General features: G+C 36.4%; 1 protein-coding gene across 1 annotated transcript; it reads left to right on the forward strand.

Moving 5' to 3' along the window:
* Positions 1–14,008: 14,008 nt before the first annotated feature.
* On the forward strand, positions 14,009–19,718 carry RAB39B (RAB39B, member RAS oncogene family). Its single transcript, XM_023193644.1, has 2 exons — positions 14,009–14,524; positions 17,284–19,718. The coding sequence occupies exons 1-2, from the start codon at positions 14,310–14,312 to the stop codon at positions 17,708–17,710; spliced, it is 642 nt and encodes a 213-aa protein (XP_023049412.1). The 5' UTR covers positions 14,009–14,309; the 3' UTR covers positions 17,711–19,718.
* Positions 19,719–25,140: the final 5,422 nt, after the last annotated feature.

A 25,140-nucleotide genomic window follows, 5' to 3' on the forward strand; every position in this document is an offset into this window, starting at 1 on the left:
TTTATTTATTTATTTATTTTTTATTGTACTTTAAGTTCTAGGGTACATGTGCATAACGTGCAGGTTTGTTACATATGTATACTTGTGCCATGTTGGTGTGCTGCACCCATCAACTCGTCAGCACCCATCAATTCGTCATTTATATCAGGTATAACTCCCAGTGCAATACCTCCCCCGTGCAGGTTTGTTACATATGTATACTTGTGCCATGTTGGTGTGCTGCACCCATCAACTCGTCAGCACCCATCAATTCATCCTTTATATCAGGTATAACTCCCCAATGCAATCCCTCCCCCCTCCCCCCTCCCCATGATAGGCCCCAGTGTGTGATGTTCCCCTTCCCGAGTCCAAGTGAGCTCATTGTTCAGTTCCCACCTATGAGTGAGAACATGCGGTGCTTGGTTTTCTCTTCTTGTGATAGTTTGCTAAGAATGATGGTTTCCAGCTGCCTCCATGTCCCTACAAAGGACGCAAACTCATCCTTTTTTATGGCTGCATAGTATTCCATGGTGTATATGTGCCACATTTTCTTAATCCAGTCTGTCACTGATGGACATTTGGGTTGATTCCAAGTCTTTGCTATTGTGAATAGTGCCGCAGTAAACATACGTGTGCATGTGTCTTCATAGCAGCATGATTTATAATCCTTTGGGTATATACCCAGTAGTGGGATGGCTGGGTCATATGGTACATCTAGTTCTAGATCCTTGAGGAATTGCCATACTGTTTTCCATAATGGTTGAACTAGTTTACAATCCCACCAACAGTGTAAAAGTGTTCCTATTTCTCCACCTCCTCTCCAACACCTTTTGTTTCCTGACTTTTTAATGATTGCCATTCTAACTGGTGTGAGATGGTATCTCATTGTGGTTTTGATTTGCATTTCTCTGATGGCGAGTGATGATGAGCATTTTTTCATGTGTCTGTTGGCTGTACTGTATGAATGTCTTCTTTTGAGAAATGTCTGTTCATATCCTTTGCCCACTTTTTGATGGGGTTGTTTGTTTTTTTCTCGTATATTTGTTTGAGTTCTTTGTAGATTCTGGATATTAGCCCTTTGTCAGATGAGTAGATTGCAAAAATTTTCTCCCATTCTGTAGGTTGCCTGTTCACTCTGATGGTAGTTTCTTTTGCTGTGCAGAAGCTCTTTAGTTTAATTAGATCCCATTTGTCAATTTTGGCTTTTGCTGCCGTTGCTTTTGGTGTTTTAGACATGAAGTCCTTGCCCATGCCTATGTCCTGAATGGTACTACCTGGGTTTTCTTCTAGGGTTTTTATGGTATTAGGTCTAACATTTAAGTCTCTAATCCATCTTGAATTAATCTTCGTATAGGGAGTAAGGAAAGGATCCAGTTTCAGCTTTCTACTTATGGCTAGCCAATTTTCCCAGCACCATTTATTAAATAGGGAATCCTTTCCCCATTTCTTGTTTCTCTCAGGTTTGTCAAAGATCAGATGGCTGTAGATGTGTGGTATTATTTCTGAGGACTCTGTTCTGTTCCATTGGTCTATATCTCTGTTTTGGTACCAGTACCATGCTGTTTTGGTTACTGTAGCCTTGTAGTATAGTTTGAAGTCAGGTAGCGTGACGCCTCCAGCTTTGTCCTTTTGACTTAGGATTGTCTTGGCAATGCGGGCTCTTTTTTGGTTCCATATGAACTTTAAAGCAGTTTTTTCCAATTCTGTGAAGAAAGTCATTGGTAGCTTGATGGGGATGGCATTGAATCTATAAATTACCTTGGGCAGTATGGCCATTTTCATGATATTGATTCTTCCTATCCATGAGCATGGTATGTTCTTCCATTTGTTTGTGTCCTCTTTGATTTCACTGAGCAGTGGTTTGTAGTTCTCCTTGAAGAGGTCCTTTACATCCCTTGTAAGTTGGATTCCTAGGTATTTTATTCTCTTTGAAGCAATTGTGAATGGAAGTTCATTCCTGATTTGGCTCTCTGCTTGTCTGTTACTGGTGTATAAGAATGCTTGTGATTTTTGCACATTAATTTTGTATCCTGAGACTTTGCTGAAGTTGCTTATCAGCTTAAGGAGATTTTGGGCTGAGATGATGGGGTTTTCTAAACATACAATCATGTCATCTGCAAACAGGGACAATTTGACTTCTTCTTTTCCTAACTGAATACCCTTGATTTCTTTCTCTTGCCTGATTGCCCTAGCCAGAACTTCCAACACTATGTTGAATAGGAGTGGTGAGAGAGGGCATCCCTGTCTTGTGCCAGTTTTCAAAGGGAATTTTTCCAGTTTTTGCCCATTCAGTATGATATTAGCTGTGGGTTTGTCATAAATAGCTCTTATTATTTTCAGGTACGTTCCATCAATACCGAATTTATTGAGCGTTTTTAGCATGAAGGGCTGTTGAATTTTGTCAAAAGCCTTTTCTGCATCTATTGAGATAATCATGTGGTTCTTGTCTTTGGTTCTGTTTATATGCTGGATTACGTTGATTGATTTGCGAATGTTGAACCAGCCTTGCAAAAATCCTCAATAAAATACTGGCAAACGGGATTCAGCAGCACATCAAAAAGCTTATCCACCATGATCAAGTGGGCTTCATCCCGTATGTCTTCTTTTGAGAAGTGTCTGTTCATATCATTTGCCCACTTTTTAATTTGGTTATTTGGTTTTTGCTTGTTGAATCATGTAAGTTCCTTATAGATTACAGATATGAGACCATTATGAGATAGTTTGAAAATATTTTCTTCAATTCTGTAGGTCATCTGTTTAATCTCTCATTAATTTATTTATATTTCAATAGCTTTAGGGATACAATTGGTTTTTGGTTACATGGGTGAATTGTATAGTAGTGAAGTCTGGGCTTTAAGTGTATCTGTCACTTGAGTAGTGTGCATTGTACCCAACAGCTGGTATTTTTTATCCTTCACCTCCCTCCAGCCCTCCCCCACTTCTGAGACTCCAATGTCCGTTATACCATTCTGTAAACCTTTACATACCCATCACTTAGCCCCCACTTGTAAGTGAGAACATGTAGTATTTGATTTTCCATTCCTGAGTTACTTCACTTAGGATAATGGCCTCCAGTTTAATCCAAGTTGTTGCAAAACACATTATTTCATTTTTTTATGGCTGAGTAGTATTCCATGGTGATAGATAGATGATAGATAGATAGAAAGAAAGAAAGAAAGAAAGATAGATAGATAGATAGATAGATAGATAGATAGATAGATAGAATCTCACATATATATATCACATATAATATATATATATACTATTTTCCTTATCCACTCATCAGCTGATAGACACTTAGGAACTTAGGTTGATTCCACATCTTTTTAATTGTAAATTATGCTGTGATAAACATAAAAATGCAGGTGTCTTTTTTATATAGTGACTTCTTTTCCTTTCGGTAGATACCCAGTAGCAGGATTACTGGACTCACTGGCAGATCTACTTTTAGTTCTCTGAGAAATCTCCATATGGTCTTCTGTAGTGATTGTACTAGTTTACATTTCCACCAATAGTGTATTAAGTCCTCCCTTTTCACTGCATCCATGCCAACATATATATTTGTTCTTTTTTGAGAGATGTTTATCACTCTTTAAGGATTGGCAACTCTGCAGGAGTTGGCAATCTTCTACAGAGAAAAAAAGAATAATATTTTTAACTTGATGGGTCAAGAGACAAAATTAAGAATATTATGTAGATGCCTATATCATAAGAAAGTTTTAAAATTCCACAAAATTCTTATTGATGAAATTCAAAATATAATAACAATCAAACACAATCTTTTATAATATGGGTCTACTAATGAGAAAGCTACAATTCTTTCTTGGGAAAACATTAAGTTAGTGTTTCCTATCTTCAAAATCAATTCAAATGTTTATCTGTTAATGCTGATCTATAATGAGATTTCACAGATTTCATTTGTCAAAATATATTCCTTAATGAATGGGTACTGTCAAATACTGACGTAAATCCACAAACACATCATTTTTATTAAAATAAACTTTATTTTGTAATATTTTTACATTTACAAAAAGTTGCAAAGATAGTACAGAGAGTTCTATATCCTCCTCACCCAGTTTCTTTTATTGTTAACATCTTATATAATCTTGGCACATTTGTAAAAACTAAGGAAACAACATTAGCACATTACTATTAACTAAAGTACCTACTTTAATCAAATTTAACTACTTTTTCCCTAATTCTTTTTTCTGTTCTGGGACACCATCTAGGTACCACATTATTTTTAGTCATCATGTTTCCTTAGCCTTCTCTGGTTTGTGACACTTTCTCAAATATTCCATATTTTTAATGATCTTGACTATTTTCAGAAGTACTGGTCAATGATTTTGTAGAATATCTCTCAATTGGGATTTTTCTGATGTTTTTCTCATGCTTAGAGTGGTTAGGATTAGACTGGGGTATGGGTTTTTAAAAGATCACAGAGACTTCAAAGTATACTATAAGGCAACAGCAACCAAAACAGCATGGTACTGATACAAAAACAGACACATAGACTAACGGTACTATATATATGTAACCAGTTAGAGGATGTATAGTAGAGAAAACACCACTTACGATAACAGCAAAGAAGATAAAATATTTAAAAATAAACAACAGGAAATATATAAAACCTATACAAAAAGAAGCTTAAACACTCCTGAAAGGCACACATTAAAACTTAAGCATATGGAAAGGCCTCCTTTGGTTCTTGGACAGGACGACTCAATTACATAATACATCAGTTCTCCATAAGTTAACTTATAAATGTATTGCAAACATAACAAAAATACCAACAAGCTTCTTTATGGACTTATATATGCCAACACTAAGTTCATATGAAAAAAGACACATGAAAGAATAGCCAGGAAGACACTAAAAAAGAAAAATCATGAGGAGGAATTAGCCCTACCAGACATTAAAATATACAATAAAGTGTCTTTAAGTAAAACAGTGTAGTGCTAGTGTACAAATAGACAAATAGACTTGTGAAATAAATAGAAAGTTCCTAAGTAGGTCATTTAGTATGAAAATTTAGTTTAGGATAAACAGCATCTTCAATCTCTGGAGCAAGTATGGGCCTTTTAAGAAATGGTGCTGAGACAAGTGAAAAGCTATTTGTAGATGATAAAATTGAGGCAAAGAGAGGTTAACAAACGATTCAAGGTCATTCAGTTAGTAAGTGATATCAGTATAGCTGATATTTGAATCTAGGCAATCTGACTCCACAGTCTATGCTTTTGATCACTAGTCTATGTATTTTTGCTGTGCCACCCCTCTTAGTCTTCAAAACTCAGATCAGAAGTTGCCCTGTTATAAATGTACCTGTATCCTCACATAGCATTACTCATCCATTCCTCAATATACCCTGTAATTGTACTTACTTATTTTGCTGAACCAGAGGGATAACTTGAACAATAACAGATATTGGGAAAGCAGATTGACTTCTGGCTAGTTTTGTTGGTGGCAGAGAGGGATAGAATATAGAGACCAGTTTTGGACATAGTAAGTTGAAGGTGATAGCTGAATATGCAAATACAAAAGACAAGGAATGCAAGGATGATTCAACATATGCAAATAAATAAATGTGATACATCATATCAACAGAATGAAAGATCAAAAACCATCTGATCATTTCAATTGATGCTGAAAACACATTCAATAAAATTTAACATCACTTTATAATAAAAACTCTCAAAAAACTGGGTGTACAAGGAACATACCTCAATATGATAATGCCTTATACAACAAACTCATAGCTAGTATATTGAACAGGGGAAAACTAAAAGCCTTTCTTCCTAAAATTGGGAACAAGACAAGGATACCCACTTTCACCACTGTTATTCAACACAGTGCTGAAAATCCTATCCAAAGCAATTAGACAAGAGAAGGCAATAAAAGATATTCAAATTAGGAAATCAGAAGTCAAATTATCCTTGTTTGCAGATGATATAATCTTATATTTACAAAAACCTGATGAGTCCACAAAAACTGTTAGAACTAATAAGCAAATTCAGTAAAGTTGCAGGATACAAAATAATACATACAAAAGTCAGTAGCATATGCCAAGAGCAAACAACCTGAAAAAGAAACCAAAACAGTAATCCCATTTATGATAGCTAAAAATAATAAACTTGACCAAAGAAGTGAAAAATTTCTACTATGAAAACTGTAAAACATTGATGACACATTGATGAAAGAAAGAAAAGAAGAAAGGATATTGCATATTCATGGTTTGGAAGAATAAATATTGTTAAGATATCCATACTACCCAAAGCAATCTACAGATTCAATGCAATCCCTATCAAAATTCCAGTAACATCTTCACAGAAATAGAAAAAATAATTCTAAAATTTATGTTAAACCATAAAAGACCCAGAATAACAAAAGCCATCCTGGGAAAAAGAACAAAACTGGAGGAATCACAGTACCTGACTTCAAATTATACTGCAGAGCTATAGTAACCAAAATAGCAAGGTACTGTCATAAACGCAGACACACTGACCAACAGAACAGAAAAGAAAATCCAGAAATAAATCCATGCATTTACAGTCAACTCATTTTTGACAAAAGTGCCAAGAACATACATTGGGAAAAGGACAGTTTCTTCAATAAATGGTGTTGGGAAAACTGGATATCCATTTGCAGAAAAATGAAACTACCCCATATATAAAAATCAAATCAAAATAGGTTAAATAATTAAATCTAAGACCTGAAATTATGAAACTACTACAAGAAGACATTGGGGAAACATACCAGGACATTGGTCTGGGCAAAGATTTCTTGAGTTAAGACCTCAAAAGCACAGGCAAGCAAAGTAAAAATGGACAAATGGGATCACATCGAACTAACGAGCTTCTGCACAGCAAAGGAAACAATCAGCAAAGTGACATCGAATGGGAGAAAGTATTTAAGAATACTCATTTGACAAGAGATTAACAACCAGAATATATAAGGAGCTCAAACAATTCAATAGGAAAAAAACAAATAGTCCAATTTAAAAATGAGTAAAAGAGCTGAATAAATGTTTCTCAAAAGAAGACATATAAATGGCAAACAGGTATATGAAAAAAAGTGCTCAACATCACTAATCATCAGAGAAATGCAAATCAAAACTACAATGAGATATCATATAATCCCAGTTAAAATGGCTTTTATGCAAAAGATGGGCAATAACAAATGCTGGTGAAGATGGTGAAAAAGGGGGAGCCTTCATACACTGTTGATAGGAATATAAATTAATACAACCACTATGGAGAACAGTATGGTGGTTCCTAAAAAAATAAAAATAGAACTACCATATGATCCAGCAGTGTCACTGTTAGGTATATATCCAAAAGAAAGAAAATCAATATATTGAGGAAATATCTGCACTCCCATGTTTATTGCAACACTATTCACAATAGCCAAGATACAGAAGCAACCTAAGTGTTCATCAACAGATGAATGAATTTTTAAAGTGTCTGACAGGTACACAATGAAATATTACTTGGTTATAAGAAAGAATGAAATCTTGTCATTTGCAACAACATGAATAGAACTGGAGTATATTATATTAAGTGAAATAAGCCAGGCACAGAAAGACAAAAATCTCATGTTCTCACTCATATGTGAGCACTAAAACAAAATGGAACTAATGGAGATAGAGAGTGGAATGATGTTTTCCAGAGGGTGAGAAGGGTAGTGGGAAGAGAATAAAGTGGGGATGGTTAGATAGAATGAATAACATCTATTCTTCAGTAGCACAATAGGGTGACTACAGTTAACACTAATTTATTATGTATTTCAAAATAACTAAAATAGTAGAATTCTAATGTTCCTATCACAAAGAAATGATAAGGGCTTGAGGTGATGGATACCCCAATTACCCTGATTCAATCATTACACATTGGATGCCTGTATCAAAACACCACATGTAACCCATAAATATATACAACTATTTTGTACCCATAATACTTAAAAATAAAAAATGAAAAATGGGAAAAAATGATTTATCACTTACAAGGGAACCCTAATAAGATTAACAAATGACTTCTCAGCAGAAACAATGGAGGCCAAAAACAATGAGGTAACATATTCAAAGTGATCAAAGAAAAAGAGTCACCCAAGAATTTTATATCCAACAAAGCTATCGTTCAGAAAAAGAAAGCAAATAAAGACATTCCCAGATAAACAAACAAAAACTGAAGAATTTGTTGCTGGCATATCCACCTTACAAGAAATACTGAAGGAAGTTATTCAGACTGAAAGCAAGTGATCTCAGATGATAATTCAAATCCACAGAAACAAATAAAAAACCAGAACACCAGTAATTATGTAATTATAAAAGACTGCATAAATGTATATTTTTCCATTAATTGATTAACAAAGCAATTCCATAACATATGTATATAATGTATTATTCAGTCCATAACATAGAATGCAGTATATTTGCCAAAAGCAACACAAAAGAGGTGGCTGAGAGCAAAGCTATATTGGGATAAGGAAATATAGATGATAAAGCAATAATTATAACAATGTATTGATAGGTTTGTAACATTAATAGACATAATATGCATAATAGTAGTACCATAAAAAGACAGAAAAGACAATCAAACTATATAGGAGTCCGGGCATGGTGGCTCATGCCTGTAATCCCAGCACTTTGGTAGGCCCAGGCAAGTGGATCATTTGAGGTCAGGAGTAGCCTGGTCAACATGGTGAAGCCCTGTCTCTACTAAAACTACAAAAATTGGCCAGGTGTGGTGGCGCACGCTGGTAGTCCCAGCTACTTGGGAGACTGAGGCAGGAGAATTGCTTGAACCTGGGAGCTGGAGGTTGCAGTGAGCTAAGATTGCACCACTGCACTCCAGCATGGGTGACAAAGCTAAACTCTATCTCAAAAAAATAAAAAAGAAAAGAAAAGAACTATATAGGAATAATGTTTCTATATGTCACTACAATAAAGCTAGTGTAAATCTGAAGGTGATTCTGATAAGTCAGGATATATATGGTAAGCTCTAAAGCAACCACTAAAAAATACTTCAAAATATAGTGAAAAATTTTTAATCAAGAATTAAGAAACTCAAATGGTACATCAAAAAATATTTGCTTATTGCAAAAGAAAGCAATAAGAGAAGACTAGAGGAAAAAAATATTAAGACATACAGAAAAACAAATAAATGGCTGACATAAATCCCACTATATCAATAAATAACATTAAATGTGAACAGATTAAACAATCGGTTTAAAGAAAGACAAAGATTATATGGCTAGATGTTTTGAATGATACAACTATATGCTGTCTACAGCAGACACTTTATATTCAAAGATACAAAGTGATTGAAAGTAAAATGATGGAAAAATACATATCATGCAATCACCAATCACAAGAAAGCTGAAGTGACTATACTAATATCAGAAAAAATAGACCTCAAAACAAAAACAGCTACTAAAAAAGGACATTTCATAATGATAAAAGGGTCAATCTATCAGAAAGATACAACAATTACAAACATATATGCATCTAACAATAGAGCTCCAAAATATATGAAGCAATAACTGACAGCTAAAGTGAAAAATCATTCTACAAGAATAGTTGGAGGCTTCATTTTCCATTTCCAATAATATGTAGAACAACCATACTGAAGATCAACAAGGAAACAGCAGACTTATGTCTAAGTCTTTATAAACCAACTAGACATAATAGATATATATATATAATATATATATTTTATATATATATATAAAACAGCAGAAGATATATTATTTTCAAGTGCACATGGAGCATTACCAGAATAGATGATACACTATGCCAAAAAAACAAATCTCAAGAAATTTAAAAGGATAGAAATAATACAAAGTATGTTTTCTGACCACATGGAATGAAACTAGAAATCAATAGTAGGAAAAAGATATGAAAAACTCACAAATATGTGAGAATCAAACAAAACCCTCATAAATAACAAATGGGTCAAAGAAGAGATCAAAAGGAAAATCAGAAAATAGTTTCAGATAAATGAAAATGACACAAGAAAGATACCAAAACTTATGGGGTTCAGATAAAGCAGTGCTCAGAGGGAAATGTATAGCTGTAAGTGCCTGTATTAAGAAAAAAAATCTCAAATCAATAACTCAACCCTACAACTTAAGAAACTGGAAAAAGATGAGCTAACTAAAAGAAAATCAAGCAAAAGGAAGAAAATAATAAAGATTAGGGCAGAGATAAATGAAACAAAGGGAATAGATTAACAATAGAATCAATGAAACCAAAAGTTTGTTCTTTGAAAAGAACAACAAAACTGTCAAACCTCTGTTTTTGGTTCCATGTGAAATTTAAGGTAGTTTTTTCTAATTCTGTGAAGAAAATCAATGGTAGCCTGACTGGTCATTAGAGAAATGCAAATCAAAACCACAATGAGATACCATCTCACGCCAGTTAGAATGGCAATCATTAAAAAGTCAGGAAACAGTGGCATGTGCCTGTAATCCCAGCTACTTGGGAGGCTGAGGCAGGATAACTGCTTGAGCCCAGGAGATGCAGGTTGCAGTGAGCTGAGATCATGCCACTGCACTTCAGCCTGGCCCATGGAGCAAGACTCTGTCTCAAAAAAAAAAAAAAGGAAACAACAGATGCTAGAGAGGATGTGGAGAAATAGGAACACTTTTACACTGTTGGTGGGCGTATAAATTAGTTCAACCATTGTGGAAGACAGTGTGGTGATTCCTCAAAGATCTTGAATCAGAAATACCATTTGACCCAGCCATCTTATTCCTGGGTATATACCCAAAGAATCATAAATCATTCTACTATAAAGACACATACACATGTATGTTTATTGCAGCACTGTTCACAATAACAAAGACTTGGAACCAACCCAAATGCCCATCAATGATAGACTGGATAAAGAAAACGTGGCACATATACACCATGGAATACTATGCAGCCATAAAGAAGGTTGAGTGCATGTCCTTTGCAGGGACATGAATGAAGCTGGAAACCATCATTCTCAGCAAACTAACACAGGAACAGAAAACCAAACACCACATGTTCTCATTCTTAAGTGGAATTGAACAATGAGAATACATGGACACAGGGAGGGGAACATCACACACTGGGGCCTGTTGGGGAGTGGGGGTGTAGGGGAGGGATAGGATTAGAAAAAATACCTAATGTAGATGACAGGTTGATGGGTGCAGCAAATCACCATGGTACGTGTATACCCATGCAACAAACCTGCACGTTCTGCACATGTATCCCAGAACTTACTATTTAAAATAAATAAATAAAAACTATTAGGACTAATAAGCAAGTTCAGCAAGGTTGGAGGATATAAAATCAATATACAAAAATTAAATTGCATTTTATAAACTTGCAAGGAGCAATCTAAAAATGAAAATAAGAAAACAATTGCATTCACAATAGTATCATAAATAACAAAACACTTGAAGTACAAAACTTATACACTGAACACTATGAAACATTGTTAAAACAATTTTTAAAAACCTAAATAAATGGAATGATATCCATCTTGTGCTCATGGATGGAAACACTTAATTTTGTTAAGACAGCAATACTCTCCAAATTGATCTACAGAGTCAAATCAATACCTATCAACATTCCAACTGCTTTATTTGCAGAAACTGATAAGCTGTTCTTAAAATTCATATGAAATTGCAAAGGGCTCCAAATAACCAAAACAATCTTTGAAAAGATTGGATCCTCCTCAGTAGGAGGACTCACACTTTCTGATTTCAGAACTTTCTACAAAGCTACAACAGTCAAGACAGTGTCATACTGGCATAAGGGCAGATATATAGACCGATGTGTATTGGCCATTTCATTTCCTCTTCTGGGAATTGTCTCTTTATATACTTTGTATTTTTTATGTGTAATCTTTTATCACTGCCTTACTGTTTTAAAAAAAATCAGCTTTATTAACATAGAAATAGAAAGTCCAAAAATACATCCATACGTCCACGGTCAATTGATTTTCCAGAGTGTCAAAATCATTCCATAGAGAAAGAATAGTATCCTCAATAGAGTGCTGGGATAGCTGGATATCCACATGCAAAGGAATGAATTTGAACCCCTTTGTCACACCATGCATAAAAAATGAACACAAAATAGATCATAGACCTAAATGAATGAACGAAAACTATAAAACTCTTAGAAGAAAGCATGAGTAAATCTTCATGACCTTGGATTTGGCAAAGTATTCTTAGACATGACACCAGAAGCATGAGCAACAAAATGGAATCTCGATAAATTGTACTTCTTAAAAATCTAAAACTTTGTTTGGACACCCTCAAGAAAGTGAAAAAAAAAAGAACACACCGAATTGGAAAAAATATTTACAAATCATATATCTGATAAAGGACTTGTATCTAGCATATATAAAGAACTCTTACAACTCAATAATACAAAGACTAGCAATCCAGTTTAAAAATGGGCAAAAGATCTAAGAATATTTTTCCAAGGAAGATACACAAATGGCCAATAAGAATGTAAAAATATGCTTGAAGTCACCAGTCATTAGGGAAATGCAAATCAAACTACAATAAGGTACCACTTCACATCCGTGTTAGACTGTGGAGAAATTGGAACCACATATGCTGCCATTGGGATGTAATATGGTACAACCACTGTGAAAAAGTCAGGCATTTCATCAAAGGGTTAGACATAGAGTTGCCACAGGACTGAGAAATTCCACTCTTAGGTATAAATCCCAAAAAATTGAAAACAGATATTTAAAAAAAAACTTGTACATGAATGTTCAACGGTAGGATTATTTAGAATAGCCAAAAGGTGGGAACAACCCAAATGTCCCTCAATGAATGAATGGATAAACAAGATGTGGTCTATCCATACAATGGAATAGTATTCAGCCACAAAAAGGAATGAAGTACTGATACTTGCTATGGTGTGAATGAACCTTGAAAACATTATGCTAAGTGAAAGCAGCCAGTCACAAAAATGCACATATTATATGATTCCACGTATATGAAATGTTCAGAATAGGGAAATTTATAGAGACAGAAAGTACATTAATGGTTGCCAGAGGCTGGAGGAACATGAGATAGAGAGATGATAGCTAAAAAGTTCTGGGTTATTTTTTGAAGTGATAAAAATGTTCTAAAATTAACTGTGGTGATAGTTGTACATATTTGTGAGTATATTAAAAATCTATGCTAAGAATTTTTCACTTTAAAAGGGTGAATTGTACAGTATGTGAATTTCCATGTTAATAAGGCTGATTTTTTTAAAGAGTAAGGCAATGATAAAAGATTACACACAAAAAATACAAAGGATATGAAGAGACAATTCCCAGAAGAGGAAATGAAGTGGTCAATACACAAGACTTGGTATTGACCTCATCAGTAGTCAGAGAAATGTAAAATAAAGCAATGAGACGTATTTTTATTTAACTACATTCTATTGACAAGAATTAAGAAAGAATAAAACATACATATGATGCTTGAAATAATGCAGAGCAATGACCTTTTCACACATTGTTGGGTAGAGTTTAAACTGCTAAATAGTTTTGGAAAGTAGAATGGCCATGTCCATTAAATTTAAAATACTCATACTCTTTGAATTCATGGCCCCTCTTTTAAGACTCTAGCTCATAGAAATAAAATACGTGTGACTACATTTTAAAGAATCTTTATTGCAGCATTGTTATGACAAAAGTGAAATTAGGTGGAAATGGAAAGATATTTATGATGCTTTATTAACTGCAGAAAGCAATTATTAATTGAAAGTAAGGCCTCAGTTTAATTTTTTGTAAAAACAAACAGCAATAAATGTATATGGGAATACAAACACATATAATATTTGTGTGTTTACGTGAGCATGGAAACACTTGTAGACTAATATATAATTATGTACCTTCCCTTTCTTGAGTAGTTTTGTATTGCTTTGCTAGTTTCAATGAAAAGGTATGACATTTGCAGTTTGAACGACAGAAAACATTTTTAATTAACAGAGGGTGGGTGGGGTAATTAGAAAGGGAGGGAACGCGCTAATTTTGCAGCCATTTTGTGTGCGCTCCTCTTACAGACAGTGCGGCGGCCCAGGCGTCGCGTCTACGCGGGGGATTACAGTAACCCGGTTGTCAGTGATGAGTCAGAGTGCGTGGTGCTGATGCTGCTGCCATTTCATCACCTTTGCGAGCGCAGCATCCATCCCTCCGCTATCCGGGCGCCTGGGCCTACCCAGCTTAGGGTTCCCAGGTCAGCGATGCGCTCGCAGCTGAGCTAGATCCTGCCGAGCCGCGCTCTCTGAAGCGTCGGCGGGGCGCCCCCTCCCGCCGTCCCCGGTCCGAGCCAAGGAGACCTGCAGAGCCGCGGCCATGGAGGCCATCTGGCTGTACCAGTTCCGGCTCATTGTCATCGGGGATTCCACAGTGGGCAAGTCCTGCCTGATCCGCCGCTTCACCGAGGGTCGCTTTGCCCAGGTTTCTGACCCCACCGTGGGGGTGGATTTTTTCTCCCGCTTGGTGGAGATCGAGCCGGGAAAACGCATCAAGCTCCAGATCTGGGATACCGCGGGTCAAGAGAGGTTCAGGTGGGAGCGCAGTCCGGGCCCGCAAGCAGTGGGAGGGTCTTCGGGGTTTACACAGCCTCTGGGGAGAGAGAACTTCCTGGTCCTAGTCGCGGTCCAGGAGGGCAACACTAAGGGTCTTGGGGATTCTACCGAAGCCCACCTTTGGCTAACCCGGAGTTCAGTGCAAGGAAAGAAGTGCCCTGGCAGGGAAGGCCGGTCAATAACGCATATTGCTTGCACCACAACTCCACCAACCTGCCCCTTGGTGGCTAATAAACTAGCTGGAATTGATTTCTGTATCTGTAATTCATCAATCTCAGTCCCTATGTTATGTACTTTCAAAAATGTTCCCAGGTCCTCCTAACACAACTGACAGAGATTTAGATACATAAATACATGTGTATTATGTTTTATTTCCATATCTGTGTGTGTGCATATATATGCTAACATATGTTCTAACATAAAGGAAATACATACGATTGATTCCTTCTTGCAACCAGCACACATTCAGTGATCATCTACTATGTGCCAGACTCCGGGCTTGTTTCTGGGAAAACAGTGTGAGGAAACTCACACAAGGGGATGCCATGTAATCAAAACAGACAAAGCCCCTTCACTCTTGGAACTTCTGTGCTAACATAGTTGAGGGAAATAGATAATCAGCAATTACAAAAATGTGTCTTGCTCATATTTGTATGCCCACTCCCTACTGTAACACTTGGCACATAATGAATATGCTTAACTTCAATGAATTCATTGAATAATCAATGAATATGTTTACTTTCACTCAAAACCCTTTGCTTTTGTAGCATGTATTATTTGTAATTAAATGTATGAACACAGAGGAGGAAAGGTTAACTGGAGAAGATGAGACCGGATGAGTATGACTGCCCAAGCAAAGACAGGAAACGCCCAGGGATAGGAAACAGCATGAATAAAGACAGAAGTGAGAGGGAGCAGAGTGTACACAGAAAACTTTGCAGGGAACAATTTGAACTAAAGTAGAGCAGCAGGAACCAGATCAAGAAAACTCAATAGCCCAAGTTTATGATCATTTGCTCATTTATCTATTGAAAACTAACTAAGCATAGAAGATACTGGTTGGGTAACTGAAGAGTGGTAAGGAGAAATAATTACAAATTTAAGTTGCCTCCAGCTCCTCACTTCCACAAACAACACTGTGGAAAATTCCTTGTACAGGTTCACTTTGAACTTGTGATTGCATTTCTCCTAAGCAAAGAAAGGTATCTTTTATGTGTTTGTCGGAATTTCTTTCTATATGAACAGCCTGTTCACATCCACTGCTTATTATTTATTGGGCAGTATGGACTTGTAAGAGTACTTTATAGATTAAGAATATTAACGCTTTCCTGTCATGTATGTTGTAACATATATTCCTAGTTTATCATTTGTCTTTTCACATTAAGATTTTTTAATGTAAGGAGGAATTTAAGGTTTATGTAGCCTTATGTCCATGCTTAGAAGGCCTTTGTCACTTTCTTTGCTAAGTACTCACAAACAATTGATTTCTTGAATCAAGCTTTTCACAAATCAAAACCTTTGTTTGTTCATGTCTAATTTTCTGGTAAATCTACCATTCTCCATGAATATTCAAACCTAAGAGACAAGAAATGCTTTCAGTCCCCAGGGCTGATTTGCCTGATTCTGGAGACTTAAACTCATTTGTAAGTTTTACTTTTACCATCATCTAGCTTGGACTGTAGGTCCCTGGACAATGCTTGTTCTGTTAACACTGGGCCATTTTCCCTAAGCTATTGAGTCCTTCATTGTCTATCTTCTTTATCTGAGAAGACAGAAAACCTAAAAATAGACATAGATTAAAAAAATCACAGTAGTCTAAAGCAAGTGATTGCAGAGACAAATAGGTCTATACCCTGTAATAAGCTTTAATACACTGTAAGCAAAGTGCCATAATGTATATTTATAATGAGGCTCCTCAAGTCAAGAAGTTAAAACATGTGAAGTTTCTTCTGATGGCTCCTGAGTTGGCCTCTCTGAAATGTGTCAGGAAATAGGGCTGAGAGGCACTTTGCCTGAACCCTTCACCATCTTTCTTTTTCCATTCCCACAGGCCTGGAAAATAAAAAATAAAATTGTGTTTCTCCTCACAGAAGAGATTGAGGATCCCTGTTAGCTAATAGTAATAATTAATAATAATAATAATGGAAAGAGAAAAACATGGTAATGATAAATGGAAAAAATGGAGTATATAGCAAGATACCTACTTTAAATATTTTGTTAACTATCATAAATTCATTTCTATGTTTTAAAAATCCTGTTTCAACTACTAGCATTTGTAATGAACTCTCTATGTCACAGAACACTTTAATATCCATTGTTTCATTTTGCCTCATGGTAACACTGTGACTCAGGTATCCTATTTTGCAGAAAAGGAAGTTTCTGTCAGTTATTCAGATTTGGGGGATGGGAGAGTTAGTTGTAGTTTCACCTGAAGGCAAGAAATAGAACTAAGTTATGTCCCAGGGTCACTCTCCAGTGCTGAATCCATGGAAAATGCCTAAAAGTTCATGAGCATTCATTTCTAGAAGATACCCATCTCAAAGTTTTACCCAATTGGAAACTCACATATTAGTATTATTATGGAGTGCCATTTGTATTCCCTTGTTTAAAAAAAAAAACGAAAATCATTTTTATCAAAGGACTGTGTCAATAACCAGGAACATTTGAATATACTGAGTTCATTGACATGCAGAAGTTTGGGCACGGCCTTTATTATTTACTTCTTTCTTGTGTTTTAGATCCATCACTCGCGCCTACTACAGGAACTCAGTAGGTGGTCTTCTCTTATTTGACATTACCAACCGCAGGTCCTTCCAGAATGTCCATGAGTGGTTAGAAGAGACCAAAGTACACGTTCAGCCCTACCAAATTGTATTTGTTCTGGTGGGTCACAAGTGTGACCTGGATACACAGAGGCAAGTGACTCGCCACGAGGCCGAGAAACTGGCTGCTGCATACGGCATGAAGTACATTGAAACGTCAGCCCGAGATGCCATTAATGTGGAGAAAGCCTTCACAGACCTGACAAGAGACATATATGAGCTGGTTAAAAGGGGGGAGATTACAATCCAGGAGGGCTGGGAAGGGGTGAAGAGTGGATTTGTACCAAATGTGGTTCACTCTTCAGAAGAGGTTGTCAAATCAGAGAGGAGATGTTTGTGCTAGTCAGCTCTTTTATTTCCAAAACATGCTCTCCTACTTGAACTGAAAAGTAAGAGAAATAAATAGAATCTTTGTGTAACTGACGAGAACTCAACCTCCATTTGGATACCAAGTGAGCCTCCTTCTCAGGGGGACTCTGACAGACTCATGTGCGGGTGGATGGGGGTGCCTGCGTGCTGTGACCAAGGGACTGAACTGTGGCCCATGCTAGGCAGTGGCTGCTCCACGAGCCCTTTGTGGACCACATGTTAAGGGCCTGGGGTTTAGGAAGCTAAGTCCCAGGAAAGCATACCTACAGACAGGACAACTATTACTTGGTATTTGAGCTCAGGCCATGAACATAAAGAAACACATAAAGGGGAAAAAAGTATCACATTGGGGACAAAGATTATGAGCTCTACTTATTCCATGAGAATACCCTGCACCAAAGGTGTTTTCTGGGTTTGGTTAAAAGGTAACAATTAGCTTTTAACAGCTTATCTGTAAAATGAGGAACATAGACCAAAAGGTCTGGTGTTCAAGTAAAGATGATGTGAATATGAAAGAAAGGCTATCTACACAGTTATTAGCACATTTGAACACCCTTGTGATAGAATTACCAGCTGTATGAAACAAATTGTCCCGTGCAAATTACCCTATAACTAGGAAAGGGACAAAGGTAAAGCCCATTCAGGTATTATTGACAAGAGGGCTTTAAACAAGTGAATAATTGTACAACTAAAAAGACATTCGAACTGTGTGGGCTATAAGTGTTCTTATCACCAAGACACTGGATTTTTATTGAAAGGAACCACATACAGCAATGGCAATGGGGAGTGGGATAGGGATAAAATACTCACCCCAAATGACCTTGGCCATCTGTCTGCCGTATATGTACACTGAGCTCCTGTCTACCCAAGAGAGTCAGCCCTTAATTCTCAGGTGAACAAACAGCTAACTGCATCAGCAAACTGGAATGGCTGGCTTGAAGTTTCCATTATTTTCTTGAAGAGAGGTGATGCTTTAAATTACTTTTTGGATTGTAGCCAGTTCAGCTAGGCAAAAGCCATACTTTTCACAATTAAAAAAAAAAACTATTCTGATTAGAGTCACGTTTCTCATATCCATTGTGATAGGAAGGCCTAAGAATGGCAAATTGCTTTGAGATATATATTGAACTTCAGCATGAATGTGACTGAATCTGAAAGTTTGGGAATTTGCTTCAGCCAGAATAAAGAAGCCAAATCATGAAAATTATGGAAGACTGTTCTGCCACCTGTGCCCCAAGTTGGATGAGCAAACCACTTTGGATCAATTCACAGCATTAATTACAAGTGAACTGATCATCTTCTCTATATTCATTTCACAAGAGCTGGCTTAGGTGGGGTAATTAAATTGCCACCTTTATGGTTGTAAAAGACAAATAAAACATGGCAAATTTGATTAACACAAAATTTCATCAACTGCTATACTTAAGTATTTAGAAGATTCTGAAAGCAAGATTATCCAGTGGGTAAATGAGAGTTGAGTGGATTCTGTCAGTTCAAAAAAGGAAAGAAACAAAACTTCTCTACAATTTTCTTGACTAAAATTTATTGTATGTACACTATTCCCACTCCTGGCATTTTTTGGCAGGTTTAAAAATATTCAGCATAAATCCAGCAGAGGTGGCTGAGCTTAATTGCTTAAATAAGTTCTAGAAAATTTAAAAAACATTTTAGTAGAATTCAGTACCATTGTCACTGCAATAAGTGGGTTTTAGAAAATAAGTGTGAAAAAAATCAGGTGTTAATATAATACTAAGGATAAAGCTTTAGAAGCTATTTTACTACATAGGTAAAGAAAAGATAAACTAACTTGTAACAAAGACCACAACTGCATGTTGGATTAGATTGTCTCATATTTCAGAATAAAATGTACTGTATACTTTTCCTCACTTTGTTGTGCACTGTAATGAAATGTGAACAATGCTTTATTTAGCTGTATGTGAATGAAAATATGCTTGTATTTAGTAAAATGATTGATTATGTGACTGTGAGATTCCAAGTTGTGTGTTATAGCTATTTCCAGAATCTGTTACTACAGTGTAGCAACTCTACTACCAAGGATATCAATAAGATGTAACATATACCATACACAATCGTATTCACCATTATCTTAAAGTCAGAAAGAGAATGATTTTTGAAAGTTATCTGACCATTATATCAAAAGTCACTGGGACCTCAGTACTTCCTGGTGAGCCTAGGCCACTTTGAGAAAAGTTGGTTCCGTCAAGCCTAAATCTTCATCGTGGTGATTTTAAATGAAGAGTCTTAATTCTGTTGCCAGGTAGTTGATTACAACTATTATATTCCCTGGAAAGCCTTCTTTTTTCCAGGCTAAGTTACCTCAGCTTTTTCAAATCTTACTACGGCATATTTTTTATGCCAGGATCACTTACAGTGTGGCACCGACATAAGAACACAATAGTTTAGCACATTTCCCAGGATTGATAGTACACATGTGGGTGGGGGGAGGGTAAGAAAAAAAGGAAAGATAATGGATTCTGAGTCTGGGCATAAGTAGATAGGTAGGCTAAGTTCTGTACAGCTTTATCACTTTCATAGTTAAGAGGGAATGGAAGGGAGGGAAGGGGAGAACAAGGAAAGAAAAAAGGAAAAAATAACAATGTAATATCCCCTTCTTAAAATGCTCCCCAGGGCTTGATCATTTTTTCTTCATTTATATTAATTCTCTTGGTGGCGTCATTCAGTCCCATGGCTATAAATTAAATGTACAAGCCAATGAGTCCTGGATTTTTATCTTCAACTTGTCTATTTCCCATGGACTCCAGACCCTTATAACCAACTGCTTGCCTGACATCCCCACTTGAATGTCTATCAGGCATCACAAATTTAACATGTCCCAAATCAGGCTCCTAATCTTCCTTCCCAAATATGTCTCTCTCATAGTCTTCCCCTCCTCAGTAAATGGCAACTTTGTCCTTTCATCTACCTTTGCCAAAAATCTTGGTATCACCCTTGACTCCTTTCTTTCATAGTCCACATCTGATCTATCGGGAAATTATGCTGGCTCTACCTTAAAAGTATAACCAGAATATGACAGCTTTTCACCATTCTCAATGCTAACGCACTGGTGCTGTCCACTATCATTTTTCTGAATTATTGTGATAGCTGGTCTCCCTGCTGCCACTCTTGTCATCTCCCCTTCCCCACCCCTGCCATGCTTGCAGTCTATTCTCTACATAGCAGCTAGAAGGAGCCTGATAAAACATTAGTTATAAGCAATCATCTACTCATAATTCTCCAGTGGTTATACATTTTACTCAGCTTAAAACCCAAAGTCCTTCCAATGGCCTGCAGAAGAACCCTTGGAAATAAATTCTATCTCCATCTCATCACCTCTGTAACCTCATTTCCTAACCCTCTTTATTTTACTCCAGTTACATGGGTTCCTTTCCTGTTCTTCAAACGCACTAAGCACATTCCCACCTCAGGGACTTTGTATTTCCTTTTCCCTCTGTCTAGAATTCTTTTTCCTGAGATATCTGCATGGATTGCTCTCTCACCTTCATCAAGTTCTGGAGCTAGCAGCTTCCAAGAGTTGGAAGCAGTTTCCTCATCCTAGGGAAGACGCGGCTCCAAAAGTCATTGCTAACAGCTCAACCTAGAGTCTTACTCTTTAGTCTTCCCTGGGTAACAATAAAGTGTAGGGCACACAGAAAAGGGAAAGGAAACGTACAAGGAGACAATGAAATCCTGGAGAGTACATTTTTACAGGATGGCATGAACAGTAGTATCAAAATGCAGCAGCGGATTCAGAAAGATAAAAACTAAAATGAATCCCCAGGATTTGAGAGAACAGGAAGTCATGAGTGGCCTTTGCCAGTATAGTGTTGGTTCTGACAGAACTGAGAACACCAAGTTCCTGAGAGGCTTGATATAGGCAGCAATCATCTCTTTCTTTTCTCTATCTTCTCCTCTCCCTAGACAATCTTACCTACTCTTGTGACTTCAGTTACCATCTTTGCATTGCTGATTCCAAAATCAGGAACTCTAGCTCACTTTTCTGCACGTTATACCAATACAGCCAACTTGACTACTAAACACAGCCACAAATTTCTCAAACTCAACATATCCAATACTAAAATCAGTGTCTATCAAAATGTGCTCCAACCACCCCAGTCTTCCTCAGCTCTATAAATGACACCACCTGACACTACCGTTCACAGAAATTGGGAGTTATTCTTAAGTCCTCACTCCCCCTCACTTCTCATATCAAATCCATCATCTAGCACTGTCAACTCTAACTTCGAAATATGTGTCTGACCCTGGGCAACATAGTGAGACCCCATCTCTACTAAAAAAAAAAAAAAATTAGCCCAGCATGGTAGCACATGCCTGTAGTCCCAGCTACAAGGGAGGGTGAGGTGGGAGGATCACTTCAGTGAGCTGTGATCACACCACTGGACTCCAGCCTGGATGACAGAGCAAGAACCTGTCTCATATATATAATCTGTGCGTATACATATGTCTGCCATTTTTTCTCCATCTCCACTGATATTACGTTCTCTTACCACTATCAACTCTTACCTGAACTACTTCATTATCTTCCTAACTAGTCTCCCTACTCCTTGTTCCCACTCCCATGATATATTCTCAACATAACAGCCAGAGTGATCTTTTCACAACATAAGTCAGATCAAGTAATTCCTCTGCTTAAAACCCACTGGTGGTTTATTGTCACATTTAGAACAAAATCCAAATAAACCCTACATTTCTTAACATGGCTATAAGGCCCTGCATGATCTGGCCTGGGTCTACCTCCCCAGCTCTGAGGTCTACAAAAGCAGGAATCTGACTCATCTTGTTCACCAGTATTTCTCCAACTTGTTGCAAGTTAGGTGCTTGAATAATCTATACATACTTGAATGAATGATTGTTTTCTTGCTCTACTTTAATCCAATGACCTTGAGTCTTACTTCACATCAGTAAAATACACACATGTCCCTATCTTGAAGCATTACCAAATTTTATACAGCCTCTAGAGTTCTCATTATAAGCTATGGTTGCTCACTCTCTCCTATGAGCCCTGCCTTTAAATGTCTTTAGGACGTTTTAGGCAATCAACCAGTCCCCATTGCCAGTCTATTAATGTGCCCCTTGATTTTGTTTTCCTCCCCCTTTTTCCTGGCTCTTGTAGCCAACAGCATTCACCCATAAGTTCCTAAAGAAAATGACTGTTTAAACCTTGGTCTATTTCTTTCTGTATATTTTTATTTCAATTTTCAAAAGGTTGTTTAACATAGTGGTTAAGAGTATGGATTTTGGAATAAAACAGACATTGAGTTCAATTTCTGGCTACCAGTTATGTGTGATTCAATCTCTCTGAGTCCCAGTTTACACATATATAAAATTGGATAATAATAGTATTTAATTCATAGAGTTGTTGTGAGGATGAAATGAGATAATCCATATAAAGTACTTAGCACAGGCTCTGGCATTTGGTGAACATCACATAACAATCTTACTCAGAAAAGGTTACGTACTATAATATGTTTGCACCTAAATGAATCTTTTTCATAAAGGGTAACACATACTATGCCATTACCTTTTTCACATATTGTATATTCTCCTCAAATACACAAGGACAGAAGCTATGTCTGTTTTTGCTAACCATTATATCTTTACAGTTTATCAGTACCTGTACACATTTGCTGAATGTGATCAAGAGTTAGTTGACATACTAAAGATGACAGAGCAAAGATAGAAGAAAACTGGGTCCTTGATAATGTCATTGAGCTACAGATTTAACTACCCTGGAGTCACCCTATATTAACATTCCTTGCTACATGAGTAATAAATCCCATTTTAGTTTGTGCAATTTTTTTTCCACCTATAGCTGAAAGTCTCCTGATACGAAAGTATTCCACTGTATGGATATACAAGTTATTTAATCAATCCTCAGGTTATGTGCAAATTTTGCTGTTATAAAGCAATTCTAATTATGTCCTCAAGTCAAAATCCTAGAAGTAGAATTTATGAATCAAAGAAAATATACATTTAAAATTTTGATATAATTGATTAGATCGATATTTTTAAATGTGCATATCTTGGTTAGTGGTTTTCTGTGGCTTGCAGCTGAAGCAGTCCTATTTATTAGTATGATCTCCTTATATATGTAAATTAGTTTTTTATTCATCACATATGTTGCAAATTTTTTTAGGTTTTTCTGATTTCTTAAACTTTCTGATGGTTGTTAATACAGAAGTCTCTCATATATACGTGATTAAATCTGTTGTCTACAATAAACTGGAAACAGTCTTTGTCTCAGAATTGGGGAACTGATGCCTGGAAGACGAGCTGTGAGAAAGACTTAATTTCCATTGGATAACATTTGTATCTTTTGATTTTTGTGCCATGTAACTTATGTTCTCTTTCTTGTATAGTATGTTGTCTTAATGTTTTTTGGCAACAGTGTTAGGTTGAGATAGGCCTTCCCCACTCAAAACTAGAAAATGGTTTTCCTATGATTTCTTATAATGGATTTGGAATTGACTTAGGTATAGGAAGCAGAGATAGGGATAAGAACTATTTTCCCAAATGACTAGCTATTTGTCCCTCCACCATCTGACACTGATATATGGCAGGAACAAGTGTCTTTACAATATTTGCCCAAGAATATGTCATTCAATCTTTGTCTTTTTCCTGCTGTTATATGTTTCTGGCATTTTGACCTTAAATTATCTTTAATAGGCTATGGAACTTTTCACTGCATTATTATTTTACTAGGTGCTTTTAGAAAGAATGCATATTGATTTTTTCAAATGTCTTTCTGGTACCCATTGAGGAAATCAAATGGTTTTCTTCCCTTAACCTGTTAATGTAATTAATTATATTAGTAAATCTGTTTACGTTAAATCATATTTATTTACATTCTTGGAATAAACTCTACTTGTTCATAACGTATTTTTAAAATACTGCTTAATTTAATTTACCAACATTTTATTTAGGATCTTTGCATTTGAATTCATGTTTCAGATTGGTTCATAATACCATTTCCAGAAATGTATTCCATGGGGATTACAAAGAATCTAGGTGTGTGTTGGGGCACCTACAGTCAAACAAATTCAGAAAATTGTGGATTAAACAAAGCAAAATAGTATTCTGTAGGACTACTGAATACTATGGTATATTGGGACTCTCCATTGGGAGGTAATTTTATACAGCATCCCCTCAACTTATATGACAAAATAACTCACTTTCTGAAGCATCTTAACAGACATTTCAGTGAAAAACACATTGGGAAATGTTGATCTTTTGTGCTTTCTGTCAGGTTTTGGTATCATAGTTATGTTGGCCTTATGAAATGATGAAATGATTAGAAATCTGTCTTCTTCTATACCCTAGAATATTTTAAATAATGTGGGGTGGTCTGTTTCTTGAAGGTTTGAT

The sequence above is a fragment of the Piliocolobus tephrosceles genome, chromosome 12, assembly GCF_002776525.5.
Source record: "Piliocolobus tephrosceles isolate RC106 chromosome 12, ASM277652v3, whole genome shotgun sequence".
Taxonomy (NCBI): Eukaryota; Metazoa; Chordata; class Mammalia; order Primates; family Cercopithecidae; genus Piliocolobus; species Piliocolobus tephrosceles.